General features: G+C 33.5%; 1 protein-coding gene across 15 annotated transcripts in view; it reads right to left on the minus strand.

The window, feature by feature from the left end:
- The window catches only part of Cfap47 (cilia and flagella associated protein 47), a 512,210-nt gene that overhangs the window by 140,448 nt on the left and 350,733 nt on the right, over window positions 1-21,029 (minus strand). For 14 of the 15 annotated variants that reach the window (XR_015442441.1, XM_087189881.1, XM_087189880.1 and 11 more), the window contains one exon: window positions 12,454-12,552. The exons of the other annotated variant lie outside the window; for it this stretch is intronic. Coding sequence is in view for 13 of the 14 variants with exons in the window: in XM_087189881.1 (XP_087046007.1) it covers window positions 12,454-12,552 (99 nt within the window). In the remaining variant the exon portion in view is untranslated. The remainder of the gene's footprint in view (window positions 1-12,453; window positions 12,553-21,029) is intronic. 15 annotated transcript variants of the gene reach the window in all.

Genomic DNA, 21,029 nt, shown 5'->3' on the forward strand with positions numbered 1-21,029 from the left:
TTGCTCAAGCTAGTTTCAAATTTGTGACCCTCTTGACTCAACCTCCTGGAGTGCTGGGATTACAGGTATATTTCACCATGCTCAGCAGAACCATTTTTAAAGAAGGGAAATATACTCTAAATATAACCTCAAGTTAGAAAAATTGTTTCAAAAGTCAAAAAAATGATAAGAACTGCTATTATTAATGTCATTAATCAAATCAGATAATGACATAATCTTGGAGTTTTAAGTTAAAGGCTCTCATGTTTAAACTCCTAGTGTATGTAGAAGCGTGTTCTAAAAGTCTGTGGTAGATAGCCTCTGGGAAACTATCAGGACCCATCATCTTTGTGACTCCCTATTTTTTAAGGCACCCAGTCCCTCCATGAAGCAAAATTAGAAAGTTCTTCCTTACTTTAGTCTCTAGTTTTATTGCCTCGACACACCAGTCTCTAATTGAAATTCTTCTCTAAGAATCAATAGAGATAATTAAATTCCACACTGGAGGAGCCATTTTCTAGGCTCAGCATAATTCATTCTCTCAAGCTTTAGTGGTATATTTTCACCAATGTTGTGCTAGTTATATGGACTTCAAAGTATTAATTTAAGACCCTGACTGTCTTTTCTGTTAGTTCTTTCAGTAGTTAACCCCAAACAGTAGTCAGTTACCTGTAATATTTCATCTATTATGTGTAATTATTTGGACCTTCAAATGTTGTCCTTGAGTTCCTATCTCCATGAACTCTATGACCATTGGGACACTGCCTTCCATATCTTGATTTTAACATGTTTCCTACGCCTTAGTTTCTGATTTTGACCTTTCCTAACAACTCTATGTCTAGTTTCTATAGCACCAGGGGAAACCCAATACATAGGTCTAGATGCAAGTTTTAGTTCATCATAGATTTGTCTACCTATTTAGGTATTTACTAATCATTTCCTGAAATACCACAATATGAGAGACCTGTCATCATTTAAAACCCATAAGCAGTGATTTCTCTTATATGAGAAACCTAAAGGATAAATAATTAAATAGCAAAATAAAAGATTGATGATAATGAAGAAGACAGACTCTGTGGAATGAAGAAAGGGATCTGGGAATGGGGTTAAGATATGGGGGGACAAAGGATAAAGATGTGATTTGTGTATGTGCCAATTTCCCACAATCGACACACTTACTATACTGATAACATACATTGATAAAAAATTTTAAAACATGTATTTTAATATATAGTATGTTCAATTGACCCAGGTTATCTAGTTATCAAGTGGGTGCAAAGTAGTTTGTAGCAATTACTTATATTCTTGCATCCAAGAATAGTAATTTTCCTACTATTACGGCTCAAATTTATGATTTTAGATGATTATTATAAAAGTATAAATGAAATCAAGAAAGCTCAAAAAGTGCCCTCGAGCCATCATATTAATCTTATTTCATTGGTGCTTCAAATGCGTATGCAAGAATCCCATTATTTCCTTAATATTTTGTCATGAAAGCTTCAATTAAACATTACAGGACACTGACTATATATCTACTTTGATGTATAGTGGATTTGTTTTTCTTGTTTTTTCTAAGATGTGGAAGTTAGCTAAGTGATCTATGATTTTACACAACATGTAGATGCCATAGACTAGGAGTATCTCTGAAACTGGTTATAGCCATGTCTATAGGCTAACTCATTCACTTAAAATACACATTCGTTAAGGATTTCTCTAGCTTCTCTATGCAAAACTGCATCCCTCACAATATGACATGCCTCATCCTCTTTCTATATCTACCCTTTTTACCCATCTTACTTGATTCTTACCTACCTCTTCCCATTAGCATGCAAACTCCAGAGAGGTAGAAATTTTTGTCTATTTGGCTCCCTGATATATCCATAGAACTTAGAACAGGGTCTTAGCATGAAATAATTTTTAATAAATATTAATGAATAAATGAACAGTGAAGTATTCTGGTTGCTTGGGATACTTTAGGAAAGATACAAAAATATCCTTACCTCATGAACGTTAACTTCTAGTGGAGAAGAAATGATAAAAGAACAAATAAATGGAAAACCAGTTAACAGGTTTTAAGTTAATCATTTAAGGAGAGATAATTAGTGGAGGCTATTATGGAGAAGGTTATATAACTAGTGTAGGAGTGATTTATCTAAAGAAAATAACATTCCATGGAAGTCTAAAAGATTTGAAGAAATTTAAAGAAGTTGGTGTAAGAGTGTTCCAAGTAGAAAGATGATCAATTTTAAGGCTTAAATAGAAATTAGCTCAAAACGTTTATGCAGCAGCACAGTAAGGATGAAGGCAATTAGATAAGGTGAGGCCAGAAAAATAAGCATGAATAGATCATGTGAGGCCATTCTGACTGAGACTCCTTGTTGACTTAGACAACACAAGAAGATTTTCAATAGCATGGTAATAGAATTGAAATTCTTTTTTTTTTTTTGATATTGGGGATCCATCGAACTCAGGACCTTGAGCTTGCAAGGCAGGCAGTGGAACCACTGAGCTAAATCCCCGACATTATTTTTTTATTTTTATATAATATTACTCTGGTTTCATGTAGAGATTAGATTGCAGGCAATAAGATTGAAAAAAAGGAAGCTATTACAGGAGTTCTGGTGACATAGCCTAGAGTGAAAATGGTGGTAGTGGTAAGAAGGGTCCTGAAATGGGATATATCTTGGTGGTTTTACCATCAGTCTTTATTGATGTGCTGGAAGTTTTGCACTAAGGAAAAATAAATCAAATCTGACTTCTTGGTTTTCAGCAAAATAAAACTAATGTATAATGGTGTCTTTAACTGAAATGGAGCAATTTCTTGGGAATAAATTAGCTTGAAGATGATGGGGACAACTATATCTAAAACAATAATTATAGCTGGGCATGCTGGTACATGCCTGTTGTGCCAGCTTCTTTGAAGGTTGAGGCAAGAGGATCACTTGAGTCCAGGAATTTGAAACCAGCCTGGGAAACACAGAAAGTCCCCATAAAAAGCAATGTTTAATTTGAGAAATTAATGGAATATTCATGCAAAGAAGAAATGGCACAGTTCTCAGGAGAAAATTTAGACTTGGAGATAAAAATTAGGAGGTCATGATGTACCCACGTCTCACATAGATGACCAGTAAGATATATAAACAGAATTATAATAGGAGATTAAAAAGAAGAGAAGACCCAGAAAAAGTGAACAATTTGAAGGAAGAAAATCAAAAGCCAAATGAATACAACATTTCAGGGAGGAAAGTCAAATATGTCAATTGCTATAGATAGTTAAAGATGAGGACATAGACTTGAGCTTGGAATTTGCAACATGGAACCTATGACTTTCATAACAAAAGTTATTTTAGTCTTGTTGTCAGGATCAAATACACTTGTTTCAATTTAGATAATTGGTGGTAAAGCAGTAGAGACAGTGAATACAGACAACTGTTTCTAGAAATTTTGATTCAAATAAAGCAAAGTGACTGTAGGACTCATGGAATCAGTGTTTATTCTTATATACTGATAGTACAAGATACTGGTATATACTGTGGAAATCATCCAGAACTGGGAAATACTGCAGATATAGGTGAGATTAGAAACATAAGTGAGAGATTAAGATTATTGAAAAATTAGAAGTAGGATCTGGATCCCAAGAGGAGCACACTTTCACCCTAGTAATAGAAGAAAAGTCAAAGCTTTCCTTTTCTGTTGTTTGTCATCCAGCCATGATCATCACTTTGTAAGCAAGTGGAGCAAGGGAAGAAAGTTGGTTTTTGCTTGATGTAGTAGACTGGATCACTGTTTCTGATATTTGACTTATTTCTATTATAACTAAAATTTCCTTTGAAGTTGATTTGACTTTGTTGCATCACATGTTGAATTAGGCAGAGTATATTTTCTATCTCCACTTATACTAAACATGACCATGTGTGATTTAATTTGGCCAATGAAACATGGCTTTAGTTGATAACATAGAGTTGAGAACTTGTGAAGTCAATTTTATTTCCACTTGCTCTCTTGTGGTTCTCCCAGCCACAAGAAAAGCGTGTTCTAGGTATGTGGCAGAATAATCAGTACTGCACATAGAGCAAACGGGATGCAATATCTAAAGAAGAGTTACCTGGCCAATCAAAAGATCCATGAGCTAGAAAAATAAATGTTTCTTGTTTTAATACACTGAGATAATGGGGTGTTGCTATAAAATATTAATGCATTATTACAGCAGTCATTGAGCATTTCGCTATGGTTGTGGATTTGCTTAGTGAAAGGCAGCATAAAGATGGATATGTTAATTGAAAATATAAGAAAAAATGATTCTGTTGATATATAAATTGTAATAACTATCAGAAGCATAGGCTCTAAGTGTTCAATCTACTAAAATCCATATACTTATATCACAGGGATAGATAAGGATTTGCATAATGCCTCCTAGAAGATAAAGAACATAGTAATTACAGAATTTTAAATATATGAGAAAGTAATAAAATAAAATTAATGTCAGAACCTGCTCACAGTTTATCCATGTTATTCATACTATTCATGTTTGTTTATAAGTGTGCTATATGATTTTAATGATGTATCGATTATTTATCTAGGAATTAAAATAAGCTAACTGTCCAGTCATGATATCTTCCTATCTTTTGTAGCTAACTGGATGCACATTGAGGGTATACTGCTAAGTGAAATAAACAGGACACACATGTGTAAAAACCAAATAGTTTCTCTGGTGTGAAAAACTAAAAGTGTAAATTAGAATCAAAATGTATAATTAATATTGTGAAATAGGAAGAAAATGTCTAAAGGAGCAGGGAAAGTGGGAGGGGTAGGGAAAAGAAAAGAAGAGAAAAGAAAAAATATGAGAAAAGGAAAAACATGGAAACAAAGTCTTTGTAAATAGGGAAAGGTGGAGGGGGTGAAGGGAGGGGAGGGGAATGGGGAAAAAAATAAGAACCAAGATGTTGTACAAGATCCCAATGGTGAATGTAATTGTACTGTATACATAAAATGTACCAATAAATTAAATGGACAAAAAAAACCCTTCAATGTATTATCACCTTAGTCTGCCAAATTTACCTAAGATGTACATGACTAATATGTTCTAACAGAAATTGTGAGTAATATGACAGATTTGTAATAATTAAAATATAACATAGTATTTAGAATAATGCCAGAGATTATATTGCCAACTGACATTCTTTAAAACTCATTATTTGGAATACACAATTATCAGAATTAAGAAAGTGACATTGGTACATATGACTAAACTATACACTTTATACAGATACCATTGGTTGTTCCACCAATATTCATTTATATTAGAAGACCCAATCTAAAATTCAACATTATATGTAGATGCTTTTCTCTCCTAAGCTTTCTTTGTTACAGTTCCACAGATTGTCCTCGTTTTTCATGGCTTTGACTCTTTTGAAGAGTATGGGTCAATCGTTTTATAGAGTGTCCCTCAATTCGAATTTATTTGATATACTTTTCATAAGATTGAGGATTATATATTTTGGGGAATAATACTAGAAAAATTATTTTCCTTTGTGTTAATATAGTTTATTTTTATTACTGGTGTTGTTAATTTCCATTACATGGCTAAAAGTGACATCTGCAAGGTTAATGTGGTTTTAGCCAAGTAAATTTAATATATTCCTTTTGCGTTTAATAATTACTATGTAGAGATAGTCTGATATATTCTTTGTCTTTGAAATTTCACAAGCTAATTTGATCATCAGAGGATCTTGGTTGTTTCAATTATATATTTAGTAGTTCTTTAAAATCAAAACATTTAGTTAATTGTATTTTTGTGTGTTTAAATCTGGGAATTCTATTGTGTGCATTTGACCTTTGTGTCTATCTTTTATTCAATACAATTTTTCTGTCAATGTTTAACCCATTCCAACTAGTGTAGGTTAACATGAACGCTATTATTGTGAGTGTTTTAATTTTGTTATTCCTTCTTAAAAATTTTTATTTTTACATTCTAGCTCTTCTATTTTTTGCATACATTTTAGAATAAATTAGTCAATATCCATAAAAAGTTTAATGTGAAATAGATCAGAAATTCATTTAATCTGTATATCAAATTGGAGAACATTTTAGATAGTATTGAATGCTCTAATCAATTAACACAATATATCTATTTATTTAGACTTATTAGATTTTCTTCATTATTATTTTATAGTTATCATACAAACCTTTCACATATCTTGTTAGATTGTATACAAAGATTGCAAGGCTCTTTGTTGTTATTGCAAATGACATTTTAATATCAAATTCTAATGGCCTATTTTTAATATATAGAAATGTAATTGGGCTTTTATACTGACTTAAAGCTTTGAATTATGTACTTTGAAAGGTACTTTTCCTGAACACAGAGCTCTAGATTGATAGAATTTTTCTTTAATCACTATAGATGTCATTACGTTATTACCTAGCTTTTTTATTTGTAGTCTTTTCTCTATGTCATAACTATTTTTAAAGTCTGGCAGCTTTCAAGATTTTATGTTTGCTTTTACCAATTTAAATATGACTTACTTAGATTTTTAATATTGATCTATTATATTTTTTTCAAATATTTCTTTTCATGTCCACTGTTCCTACTATCTCTTCGCCTTTTGGAATTGTAATTACAATTCATCTATGATTAGCCTGATATTGTCTCATTACCCTTCAATGCTCTATTTTTTTTCTGTGTCACTCTCTCTTTACTACAACTTATTGTAATTTCTGTTCACTAATTTTGAAGATCGTCAATTCCTTGACTGTGTCAAATCTACTGTTGTGTTCATGGAAGCATTATTTGTTCCTATTTTCATTTCTAGTATTTCCATTTGGCTTTTAAAATAACTTTCTCTTTATTTCTAAAATTACCCATCTAATCTACCACTGTATCCATCTATTCGAACCAGTGCTTGAGTATATTAGTCATAGTTACTTTGAATATCCTGTCACATAGTTCTAACATCTGAGCTGTGTTGCAGTTTGGTTCCAATACGTTCTCTTTTGATTCTCAATACTACTATTTAGAGGGCACTTTTTTCTTTGCCTTTTACATGTCTCATATTCTTTGGTTGAGAGTGATACAACTGTATTTATTGTGGGGGCTGCCTTGCCAAAGGATTTTTGTCAATGTAGAATTTATCCTTAGCTTTAAGTTTTCTCATTGTATTGTACCTCATATAGGACCTCGAAGTTTCAATCGGGCACTTAATGCTTGTTAACCTTACAGTGGAATTGGTCAGGACAGTGTTTTTTGGTGTTTTGGTTAAGACTCATTCTTATTCAGGCACTATGTTCTTTGGGATGTGTCCTCAGTTTTATCATCTTTTCCTAGCCATAATTCTGAATCATTCATGCGTTCCTGCCCTACCACAAAAAAAGGTTTTATTTCTCTGTCATTCCTCTGGATGAAGTAGATTTTTACCAGTGCCCTAAGAGCTACAATTTTTGTTGTTGTTATCTCCACAGATTATGTCTTGTAGGAAATACAGGAAATAAAAAAGATTTTCCCGTTTTTCCCCGAGAAGCTGCAAGCCACCCCTCCAAGTCTGTAACCTAAGGGATAATTTTGCAAAGGTCCACCCAACTCTTTTATCTGAATATCAGTGGGATTGGTTGTGGGAGGTTTAAGAGAGTGCTACACCTTCCCTATATTTCTAGCCTACAGGGACATTCTACTGTCATTATTGTACACTGTGTCTCAATTCTTCAATATTTCTACTTCTTACCAGTGTGCCACTATGGTATTATAACCAGATAAAACTTAGATTTAGTATTTTTCAGGAAGCACTAGTCTTGGCTTAGATTTTGGGCCAACTGATTTCCTTGTGACTTCAACTTTGTGAGTTTTCTTTTAAATCATGGTTGTTTCTATTTTTCATGCCTTTTACATTGCTAAACATTTAAACATTGATAAATAGAAACTGAAAGTGCCGAGTGACATTTTTGAAATGAAAGGTAAGTTTCTTGCCTGCAGATATACTAATTGGTGACAAAATAGAGTTTACTGTAAACTTGTCAGCAAAGCATTGCTTCTGTGAACTAGTTATTGGCTCATGAAAATATAGCATTGCAAAGAAACCTTCTCTAAAACACATTTTTTGTTTATATAGTGATACCTAATTTTTAATATATTTTAGTCTGTTTTTGTTATAGAGATATATTTACTTCATTTTATGTATTAGTAATGATCTTTTGTAAATATACTAGCTTTTACTTCTGGATGAACTTGATTTTCACTGGCAAGAAACTATTAGTATATTCTTTTCAATTGCTAGTGTTTTACACATTATTAAATAGCAAGAGGGTAATAATTGAGATAACGTGTTTGTTGCCTTTAAAGCTACTGAATTCTAAAAGAAGCATTGAGTGATTTATATTGATAATATCCGTAATCATAAAATTAGAATAACATCAATATTAATAATGAAAGCATCAGCTGACAATAAAAGTAAAATTATCATATAAATATAAATATATCCAAGACTGAGGGTATAGGTCAGTGGTAGAGCATATACTGCAACTCCTAGCACACAAAAATTTGCATATCTATAAACATGTATAAAATGCTTTGAGATTCAGTATTTTGTCACTAGGTTATTTGTCTAGATTAATGTGGAATTAGGTTATCGTTTTGTGATATCATCAGTAGCTTAACTCATATTGCCTGAAAATATATCTTCCCGTGTTAAGTTATGAACAAAATTTGATTTCAAAATATGATAACACGGATATGGAAAAATTATATCGTTTTATTCTGGAGAAGGATTTTGGCTTTCATCGACTGCATTAATTGTAACAAAAGAAATCTTTTCAGAGATTTTTAAATCACTTTGTGAAGATTAAGTTAAGGAAACAGATGTCACCATCTAAATATTACAGGCATATAGTGTAAGTACAAGAAAATTTAAATGATTATCAAGAAGCACATGTAAAACTGTAATAATTATAGTATTCAGATGAAAGAGTCACTGACAGAATTTTGTTTTTATTTATCAAATATCCTATGCAGATGATGGGCTACTTTTTATCAATAAAACCTCAGAATTTATTTTTATATTTTGATTTTTTTAGAGTGTCTCATTTATTTTCCTTAATATTATGTCATTGGTGCACATCTATTTACCTAAAAATGCTTCAAGTTTATTCTTCTTTATGGCAGACTAGCACCCCATTGTGTATAAATACTACATTTTTAACCCATTCATGTATTGATGGCCATATAGGTTGTTTCCAAGATTTAACTACTATATTTGTGCTGCTATAAACATGGTTGTGCATGTATCATCATTATGTGATGTCTTGAATTCTTTGGGGAAGACAGCTAGAAAAAGAATGAAGTCAAATGGTATTTCTATTTTTGATTTTTGCAGAATCTCCATACTGATTTCTGTAGTGGTTATACTAATTTACATTCCCACCAACACTTTTGAAGGGTTATTTTTTCCCTGAAGCCTCACCAGCAGTTGATCTTACTTGATTTCTTGAAGATAGCCATTTTTTCTAGAGAGAGGAAATATCAGTGTTATTTTACTTTGCATTTCTGCAATAACCAGTGATGTTGAACTTTTTTTAAATGTATTTATTGGCCGTCTGTACTTTTTTTTTTCTGAGAAGTTTCTATTCATTTCAGTTGCCCATTTTTGATTAGTTATTTTTTTGTGGGTAATTTTTTTGAGTTTTTATATTTTCTAGATGTTAGTGTTCTATCCAAGGAATAGCTCACAATTATTTTTCTCATTCTGTAGGCTGCTTCTGCATTCTGTTGGTTGTTCCTTTTGACATGCAGAAGCTTTTCAGTTTGATATAATCTCATTTATAGATTCTCATTATTCATTCTTGTGCCACTGGGGTTCTGTTCAGAAAGTGCTTACTTATACTTGTCTTCAAAAGTTGTACATATTTTATCTTCCAGCAGATTAGGTGTTTCTGTTCTTTTTTTTTTCTTAAATTCTTTTATTGGTACATTTTAGGTATACAAACACAATCACATTTCTCATTGGGAATTTGTACCTTTACACGATGCATCTTGGTTCTTATTTTTTCCCCATTGCTAGCCTTCCATTCACCTGCTCCACCCTTCCCTAATTACAAAGACTTTATTTCCATTTTTTCCATTTCTCATCATTTTTGCTCTCCCTTCTTTCCTTTCCAATGCCCCTCCCACTACCCTTACCCCTTTGGACCTTTTCTTCCTATTTTGCATTATCCATTATTCATTCTACTCATTGGTACATTTTAGGTATACAATATAATGACATTCATCATTGGAAATTTGCACCTTTACATAATCTCTCTTGGTTCTTACTTTTCACCTTGCCCAGCCCTCCCTTCAACCCCTCCAGTCCTCCCTATTTACAAAGATGTTTCTATTTTTCCATTTTCTCATATTAATCCCATTCCCTTCTTTCCTTTCCCCTAGCCCTCCCACTTCCTTCCCCTTTGCCCCTTTTCTTCCTATTTCACATTACCTATTATACATTTTAGTCCTTATTTACACTTTCAGTTTCTCACACAAGAGAAACTATTTGGTATTTATTCATGTGTGTCCTATTTATTTCACTTAAGAGTGTTGCCTCAATGTGCATCCACTTAGCTATAAATGTCTCTAATTTCTCATTTTTTTAGGGCTGAGTAGTACTCTATTTTATTAAAAAACACATTTTCTTTATCCAGTCTCCAGTTGATAGGCATTTGGGCTGTTTCCAAGTTTCAGCTATCACAAACTGTGCTGCTATGAACATAGGTGCACATATATTACTGTGGTATGATTCTTTTAATTCTTTGGGCAAGATACCCAGCAGTGGAATAGTGGGGTCAAATGGGACTTCCAGTCCTAGTTCTTTGAGGTATCTCTATACTGATTTCCACAGTGGTTGCACCAGTCGACACTCCCACCAGCAGTGGAGCAGGGTTCCTCTTTCCCCACAGCCCCGCCAGCATTTGTTATTGGTTGATCTCATGATAGCAGCCATTCTTTCTGGTGTGAGGTGGAATCTCAGCATTGTTTTCATTTGCATCTCTTGAATGACCAGTGATGTTGAACATTTTTTCATGTATTTATTTGCTATTTCTACTTCTTTGTCTGAGAAATGTCTGTTCATTTCAGATGCCCATTTTCGGATTGGGTCTTTAAATTTGGGAGGTCTGATCTTTTGAAGTTCTTTATAGATTTGAGATAGTAGTCCTATGTCTGAGGAAAAGCAGGTGAAGATTTTTTCCCACATTGTGGGTTGTCTCTTCACACTGCTGGTGGTTTCTCTTGCTGTGCAGAAGCTTTTTAATAAGAAGAGATCCCACTTGTTGATTGTTTGTGCTAGTTCACGGCCAACTGAGATTTACATGGCAGGGGCTATCCCAATCCCCAACCTGCAACTATACTACAAAGCACTGTGATAAAAACAGCCTGGTACTGGCAAAGAAACAGACCTGAGGACCAGTGGAACAGATCAGAAGATGCAAAAACAATGCCAGAGACACTCAGCCATCTCATCTTCGATAAAGGAGCCAAACACCCTCACTGGAGGAAAGATAGCCTCTTTAATAAATGGTGCTAGAAAAACAGGGTTTCAACTTGCCAAAGATTAAAACTAAACCTATATCTCTCGCCATGCACTAAACTAAAATCTAAATGGATTAAAGATCTAAATATTAAAATAGAAACACTGAACCAGTTGGAACACAGGTTAAGTAGAACTCTTGAAGACATCGGTGTAGGAAAAGATTTTATGAACAATTCTTACTTTTCAAGCTTTAGATTGTTAAGTAATCTCATTATGTCCTCTGTGTTTTCCACTTAGTAATATGTTGTTGGAATAAATATATAGAAGAAATATATGTACATGAATATACAGAAGAAATACATGTACATCTTGTTAAATTTGCAAAAAATCATTAGCCTAAGGAAAATGAAATTATTTTTCATGATTATGTGTAGGTTTAGTACACTGGTTATTTATAGTTTTCTCAAAATTTTTCTTGATTCAAATACTCATGTGTGTTTAGTGATATGATATTCAGACATTCAAAATTGTAAAAACAAGATGCTGAGGCAGGAGGATCATTTGAACCCAGGAGGGTGGGACTAGTCTAGGCAACACAGCAAGATTTAATCTCATTTAAAAAAAGAAAAAGAAAATACGGTCAGGGATTTAGGTCAGTGGTTCTGCTGCCTGCCCCACAAGCATAAGGACCCAAGTTCAATCCCCAGTACCAAAAAAAACAAAAAACAAAACACAAAAATGAAAAAAGAAAAAAATAGCTATTTTGGCAAATCTCACTGGTTTACTAAGGAATTAAAAAATAATGTAAGTGTAATAAATGTACATAAAAGTTATACTAACCATATTTTCTTACTAATTTATCAAAATTTGTTTCAAATTATGAAAAGTATATTTTAATTTATGTTAAATATGTATTAAGAGAACAGACACATATATCATCTCTTAAATGCAGCAGCACGTAGAATGAGAGAATATAAGGTACCTTGTCTATGACACAGAGAACAAAGTTGGAAGGCAGAATTCTCATTTATGAAGCTATCCCAGCAGTTGTCACTGACAAGGTGTCTAGGCTGTTCTTCATCTAATTAAAAAATAAAGAGATAAAGAAAGTCACAGTGAAATAGAAAATAACAATGGAGATGGAAATAAAATAAAAATTATCCTCTAATGAGAAATTTCTCAGATTAGTATTTTTCAAAGTATATTTTGACATGAAATTTAAATAAAATTATTGAAAAACATATACAACATTATAAAAGATTTTCTCTATAACATTAAAATGTTGTAAAATTGACTCATAAACTTTGAAATTTTAACTATTCGAATAAAATCTATCACTAAAAATCTGTTTCACTGATAAAGAAAATGTGGGGTTTTTTTTTTAATAAAATGGAGTCCTACTCAGCCATAAAGAACGGAAAACTACAGTCATTTATAGCTAAATGGATGCATATCGAGGGCAGACTCTTAAGTGAAATAAATAGGACACACATGTGTAAACACCGAATAGTTTCTCTAGTGCGAGAAACTGATAGTGTAAACAAGAGTTAAAATGATTAAAATGTATAATTGATAATTTGAAATAGGAAAAAAGGTCCAAAGATGAAGGAGTGAAGGGAAGGGAAGGGGAAAGGAAAAGAGGGAAAGGAAAACCTATCGAAAAAGAAAAAAAATGGAAATGAAATCTGTATAAATAGGGAAGGGTGGAGGGGGTGAAGGCCGCACAGGTAATGGGGAAAAATATAAGAACCAAGATGTATCAAGTACAGGTACAAATACCCAATGATAAATGTAAACAAATTGTATACCTAAAATGTACCAATAAAATTAATTTAAAAAAATAAAAATAAAATAAAAAATAAAAATCTGTTTCATTGAGGGAGGGAGTAAGGAAGGGAGGATAAGAAGAAGAAAATAGGAATTAAGATATAGTATGTAGATATATCAGCTCCACACAAGCAATGTAAACATTATATACTGCATATACTACTAATAAATAAATAAATAAAAATATATATTTGAACACGCAAGCTAAAAATGAATTGTAGTGCTCAATATATACATAGGTGTAAATATACAACAGTTATGCAACAGTAGTGAAAAGTTTAAACTAATATATACAAATGTAAATATCTTAATGCTCTATGAGAATGACATAAGCTCAGTTGACATTAAATAAATAAGTTGATCATGGAACATGTATATATTTCAAAAGTACATGTGTGTGTTGAAAGAAATGCTGGAAAGTATTGACAGAGGTATACAATTTAAAATTATATTTTGAGGTCATTTTGTAAAGATCAGTGTTTTGAAAAGTATAGCCTTCTGACAACTTGCATTGGAATAGCTTTCGATATTAGTACTTTACTTTAGACCTAATGAATCAGAATGAATGAGTATGGACACAAGTATCTGAATTTTGATAATTTACCAGTTAATGCTCACTGACTTTTGGAAGCTATTAGTCAAGAATTGGGTAGGGGCACTAAAAACAAAGTAATTATATAAAAGTAAATCTTAAATTATTCATCTGAAAATTAGCTATAATAATTATTTTACATCTATTTTTTCTTCACACCAAAATTTTATAAGCAAAGGAAACTAAGAAAAATAATCCAAGGGAGAAGGTGAGCCAATCCCAGTGGTCAGGAAGAGGCTCCCCCGCCGCCATTCCATGCTCCTAGGGCAGAGAAGGTAAGCCAATCCCAGCGGCCAGGAAGAAGCTCCCCTGCCACCATTCCACGCTCCTAGGGCAGAGAAGGTGAGCTGCGCGGGCACCAGAAGCATCCCCCCTCTGTGAAAATGAGAAGGCACATAAACAAGCCTCAAAAAAAGACTTCCAGATCACGTACAGCAACCCCAAAGGGAAACAAGATGGAACAATCTGATACTCAACCAACTGGACTCCCTGAACTGGCAACAAAAGAGGATCTGGAAAAAATGAAATCAGCAATAATTTCTCAGATAATAACAAAGATTGTGGCCATAGTGCAAGACATGATTAATAAATCTAGAGAGGACACAGATAAAAAAATAGAGGAGCTGAGGAACATGATGGAATCCCAACATAAGAAACAAATGGAATCCATAAAACAGATGCAAACAGATTTCCAGGAGATTAAAAACTCCATCAAAAGTCTGTGCAGCAGAATGAACCAATGTGAGGACAGAATTTCAGATATAGAAGATAAGATTTCAATTAGTGACCAGGAATAGAAAAATCACTTGAAAATTGTAAGGGACCACGAGAAATCAATCCAGCAGCTGGTAGACAATGGGAAGAAGAATAACATAAGACTGGAGTCAATGAAGAAACAGGAGAGAGTGCAGATGACATAAAAAAGCTGCTCACAGAAGTGATGACAGAAAACTTCCCAAGGAGGGGAAAAGAACTTGACATACAGATAAGTGAGGCATATAGGACTCCAAATAGCCTTGGTCAAAAGAAGTCTACACATAGGCATATAATAGTTAGGGTTCTAGAAACCCAACAGAAGAACAAAGTTCTACAAGCAGTGAGAGAAAAAAAAAAATCACATACAAAGGAAAGCCCATCAGAATCACAGCAGACTTCTCAACGCAAACCCTCAAGGCAAGAAGAGCTTGGAGTGATGTATTTCAAGCCCTAAAGGAAAACAGCCTCCAACCCAGATTGATGTGCCCTGCAAAACTATCTTTCAAAATTGATGGAGAAACAAGAAAGAGCACCTCAGGAACTTCATGAATACCAAACCAGCACTCCAAAAATTTTTAGACAATATCCTGGGAAAAGACAATGAGGATCACAACCCCAGGAAGCCCAGCAGGATGAATCTGTTGGGTGTGACAAATTAAACGCAAAGGGGGAGAATTCAACAAAAAGAAAAAGTCATGACAAGGCTTTTAAAACTTTTAACTTCATCTCCCTAATGAGTTTATAATTCAATCTTGTTATTGTTCATGATTAGTATTTTTCTGATTCTAGTGTTACACACTTTTCCTTGTGCTATACTGGCTATTTATCATCTTCTTGTGTCTACTTTTTAATTGGGTTGTCTATTAATGAGCTGTGAGAGTTCTTTATATATTCTGGTCATAGGTTATATGCATTGTAAATATGGTCTGTTTAAGGACTTTTCATTTTAACGATGTCATTTAAAGTTCTAAATTTTGATGGAATCTCATTTCTCAATTTTTTTCTTTTATACATCATGTTTTTTGTATCCTAGGAAGTTCTTGCCTACCCTGAATTCATAAACATTTTCCCTTATAATTTGTTCTTAAAGTTTTATAGTTTTAGTCTGTCATATTTAGGTTCACAGGTCCTTTCAAGTTATTTTTATGTATGGAAATAAAGGATTGAGGTTAATTTTTTATATACGGATACCAGGTGTTCTAGTGCCATTTGCTGAAAACACTATCTTTTCCTTGGCTCTTGAATTGAGTTTATATTCTATAAAATGCTAATGTTAAATAATCTTTCAAAACTCAGTGGACCATGTATGTGTGGTTCTATTTCTAGATTCTCTGTTTTATTCCAATGATCTATATGTCTTTCCTTACACCAACACTGCCTGGATTACTGTAACTTTTGAGGAAGTCTTAAAATTAGGTACTAAACATCTTCCAACACTGTTTTTTTTTTTAACTTTTCTAGGTCCCTCGTACTCCTACATAACTTATAAATTTCAATATCCAATTCTTCATTTACAGCAAGTATATATAGACCTGAATTTTTATATATACCTTGTGTTTTCTAATCCTGCTAAATTCAAATACAAGTTCTAGGGGCTCCTAGAGATTTCTTAGTATTTTCTCTGGAGATGATCATTTCATCTACATATAAAGATTTTGCTTCTACCTTGCCAATCCTATCCTAATTGTGTCATTTTATTGCCAGACTATTTTGGTTTGGGCCTAGGTTTCAAAGTTTAATGGACAGATGAAGAGTAAGCATATCTGCCCTTGTTCCCCACCTTAAGGAGGAAACATTGTATCTTCTCCATTCATGTAAGGCATTTTCGCTGGAAGTATGGAGTACATGTCTTTAATCTGTTGAGAAGGTTCTGTTCTACTTCTACTTCTAGTCTTCTGATAGCTTTTCCCGTGAACAGTTGTGGAATTTAGTCTGATAGTTTTTCTCCAACTAGTGACAGGATCATATGGCTTTTTCCTTTCCTCTGTTAAAATGATGACTTTTTGGAGTGGATCTTCCAATGCCAAACCAACACTGCCACCCGTATAATAAAACCACTTTCTATATACTGCCAGATCTGACTTCTAATAGTTTGTTTTGTTAAACAAATTTCTATCTATGTTCATAAGTTTTTCTTCTATTATGTTTATCCAGTTTTAGGATTAGCACAATGTTGAGTTCCTAAAATGAGGGTAGAAGTGTTCCTTTTTTTTCTGCTTTAAATGTTTGATATAATTTATTAGTTAAAATGTATACGAGCCTGTTGTTGTCATATAGGTAGGTTTTCAAGCTAGGAATATACTTTCTTTAGTAGGTGCTATTCAAATTTTATATTTCCTCCAGAGTTAGTTTCATTAATTTGTCTTCCAAGGTACTTCTTAGAAGTTGTCAAATTTATTTCAAAACAGAGTTTTGAAATATGCTTCCTATATCCTTTTCAATTCTGTAAAATCTGTAGTAATGTCTCCTAGATCTTGATATTGTAATTTTAAAAATGTATAATTGATATTGTGTAATAGGATGTAAAGGTCTAAAGGAGCAGGGGAAGTGGGAGGGGTAGGGGAAAGGAAAGAAAGGAAAAGAAAAAATACGAGAAAAGGAAAAAAATGGAAACAAAATCTTTGCAAATAGGGAAGGGTGGAGGGGGTGAAGGGAGAACAGGGGAATGGGAAAAAAATACAAACCAAGATACTCATGCAATGGTACAAGATCCCAGTGATGTAGGTAAATGTATTTTATACCTAAAATGTACCAATAAACTTAATGGGGGGTGGAAGAAAACTAATCCAATTAAAGTAAGTTATCAAGAGCTTGTTAAGATATTTGACATTAGGGCTAAAACTTCTTTGCTAATAAATCTCAAATCTATCGGTACTATTTATTAAATTGAATACATAAAATATTTGGAAGTCTGAATTTGGCAGAGATTGAGCATGTGAGATTTTTTTCTTACATCTATTTATCTCTGTCATATGTATAAAGCCATGCTCATCCTGATTGGCAATTTGCAATGATTACTACCTATTCAACATAAATATTTATCCAATTCTGAATGTGCTTCAAATAAGATTCATAGGGCCTCCAGGGACCAGATTTTTCACAAACTCATTCTACAGAATGAAATGAAATGCACTGAGTATTTCCTTTCCATGTCTCATAAGTGTGATTCACTTGTCATAATTATGTTATATTGTGTGCTTTATTACTTGACTGCTGGTCAACACCACAGTCATAATTAATTCTGAGTCAATAAGTATTCATCTTAGTAGTTTGTTTAACTTGATCAATCATAAAACTGGAGTTGATACTTGTAAAACTAATGTATTATCTTAATTAGTACGCATATCCTAATCTCTAGTGTTGTTTTGTTTTGCTCTTCAATAAACTACTGATACCTGAAACAGAATGCACTGTTATTTAAACATTTGAATCAAATCACTAATATTGCATTTAAATTTAGGTAACAGGAAGAGTGAATAATCTCCAAACTATAGCCATGCCAATGGAAAAATAATCAAGAGAGCTAATTTGATGCATTAATCACTGCTTAGTTCCTTTAAGCAACAATTTAGGTGTGCAATCCATATTGCAATTTCATATATAGAATACAATAAAAAATGAAAAACAATGTATTTGTGTATACATCATCCAAAGTGGTTGGTTTTGAAGTGTACAACAACAGTTTTCAGTTCAAAATAGATGCTCAATAGTGACTAAGTATTTAACACTTACTTTATAAACACATATGTTAAAATGGAAATACTCATTTAGTAAGAAATAAAGCCACGAATTAAAATAACTCTGTCATTAACAAGGTCACAATGAATAATTTTGGAATACAGTTATATGAACAAAAGGACCAACAGCTAATACAGATATGTCCTTAAATTTGTAATATGTATACATGAAGCCTGGATTCTAATGTTTCAACTCAGATCCTTGCACCCTACTCATGGCTGCCCTCCATTTCCCCACCTTTATTTCCAGCTGAGCAAGGTCGAAATTTGAGAGAAGTGCTTTCTCATCATTACTTGATGAGAACATATTATGAGAATTGAATCCAGGGACACCAATCACTGAGCAATGGCACATAACCAAGCCAAAAATGTTCAAGACAGGATAAAAATGTACGTGTGGATTAGTTGGAGCTAGATTCCAATGGCAGAGTGAAAAAGAAAGAGATCAAAAGAGGTAAGAAAATGACAAAGCAGTGTCTGTAAGGGGCAATTCCTGAGGACCTTGAAGAGGATGGAAGTAATCCCTTTCCTCTGCCATCCAAGAGAGGAAGCAGAGTTTAGAAAGTGTCATTCTTCAGAGTCATACCACTGAACTTTAAATGTACCACCTGTATCCAGGCATGGTGACACATGCTTGTAATCTCAGAACTCTGGGAGGCAGAAGCAGGAGGATTCCAGTTTGAGCCCAGTCTGAACAACTCAGCGACAGAGCAAGACCCTGTCTCAAATTTTTTAAAAGTATTTAAAAAGAGGGCTGAGGATATATCTCAGTGTAAATATCCTGAGTTCAATCCCTAGTACCCTGCACAAAAAAAAGTACCACCTGGGAGCAGATAACTTAGAATGACAGGTGGTCCTGAAGAAGATAGCCAGACATAATCAATTCCAGACCCTGTTCCATTTATTCATTTTATGGTTTCAGAAGATGTCTGAATCTGAGGTTCCACATGTGAAAAGCAGGAATACTGATATCTAAGAGGTGTTTAGAAGATTGAGTACAGACATGTTTATAAAGCAGTAGTCATATACATACTGAGTTCATAGCAAATCCTACCTCCCCAGGCTATTTAGAAGTATTTCCGTAACACCCTGCTCCTCTTGATACACATTAATGGTCTCATTTGAAGACATTTTTGTGATTCTCAGGGTGTTTAAGCCATCTCTTATCTAGCCACCATATCTAATTTATCTTTTCAAGTTGGCACTCATTAAGATAGATAATGGACCCCTGGAACATGATTTGCTTTGTATAGTGTCTTAAATAATGGTCAACTAAATGCTGTTTCAAAGGCACACCATTTCTGTTGTTACTGTTTGCACATTTTCTTGCTAAGAGATGTATGTTCCTAAACTGGGTAGGTTGAGAGCTACAGTCTAAGCTTATGAGTGTATCATGTCATGGGAAGGATATTTCTGCAGCAATCAAAGTTTTTAAATATGCCAGTACTATGGGAGGCTGAAGCAGGGGGATCACAAGTTTAGTGACTTAGCAAGACACAGTCTCAAAATTAAAAAAAAATTAAAAAGAATTGAGGATGTAGTTCATTGTGAAGACCTTGAGTTCATTCCCCAACAGAAAGAGGAAAGAAAGGAAAGAAAGAAGGAAGGAAATCAACTTCTCCAAACTCCTGTCCTTTAGGGCACATGTTTATTTACACCTTCGTTGAAAAAATGTATAAAGGTGTAACAAAAATTTAAGGTACGAGAAAAGGTGAATGAGAAGCAAGTTTTTTTAAAAATAAAATGAGATTAAGGACATAATCCAGGATCATGGAGGGATGAGTTATAGCAAGGAAAACAAGCTCTGGATAAATGAAAATGTTTTTCTGGACGAACATGGATAGAGGAAAAAAGAAGTGAAAAAGTCAGGCCACAAGGATTAAAACCCAACTAATGGTTCATAAAGCCAATAGTTTTTCCCAATCATAATAACTGAAAGAAATTTAGAAATTCCTACAGACTGAAAAATCATGTGCACAGTTATCCAGAGATTTGTCTTTGGAGACAAGTTTTTATCTCAGCTGCTTCACTTAATAGCTCCCCATAGCTTCATGATCATGGACAAGTTGCCAAGCCTTCCTGTTTCACAATTTTCTCATCTTTAAAAATGAAGATAATTCCTATTACAGAGAATCATTGTCTTAGTTGGTGCTTCTTCAGAAGCCTTTATTTGGGAAATTACCTCAGGAAATATGACTGGGGAGTGCACAAGTGAAGTAAAAAACTATAAAGGAATCCAACAAGTGACACATTATCAACCTAGTTACTACTGTAGGTAAATGAGACTCAGGAAAGTTGGGGAACTCTACAACCTTAAGAACATACATCTTAGAAGTATAATGCTCAGGGGCACAGGAACTGTGACATTTATCCACCACCCTCTGCCATCCACAGGATGAAGGAAAACTAAGTCACTAGTATCTCCAGTCTGCCCTGGGTGCACATAACAGGCTCTGATAGCCAGAAGAAATACTCAGAGTCAGCTGTTGGCAGTGGAAAGATGGCTCAGAAGAATAACAGTTAAATATTTGTTGTCCAGAGATAACTTAAAGAAAGTACAAATGAAGTATTTAGTGCAATATCTGCCAAAAATTATGTCTCACACTTGGTAACTGTTATGTATCACCTGATCCAATCATAACTGCG

This window comes from Heterocephalus glaber, unplaced genomic scaffold, assembly GCF_053883595.1.
Source record: "Heterocephalus glaber isolate CG9 unplaced genomic scaffold, H.glaber_assembly_v1.0 deba00001547, whole genome shotgun sequence".
NCBI classification, from domain to species: domain Eukaryota; kingdom Metazoa; phylum Chordata; class Mammalia; order Rodentia; family Bathyergidae; genus Heterocephalus; species Heterocephalus glaber.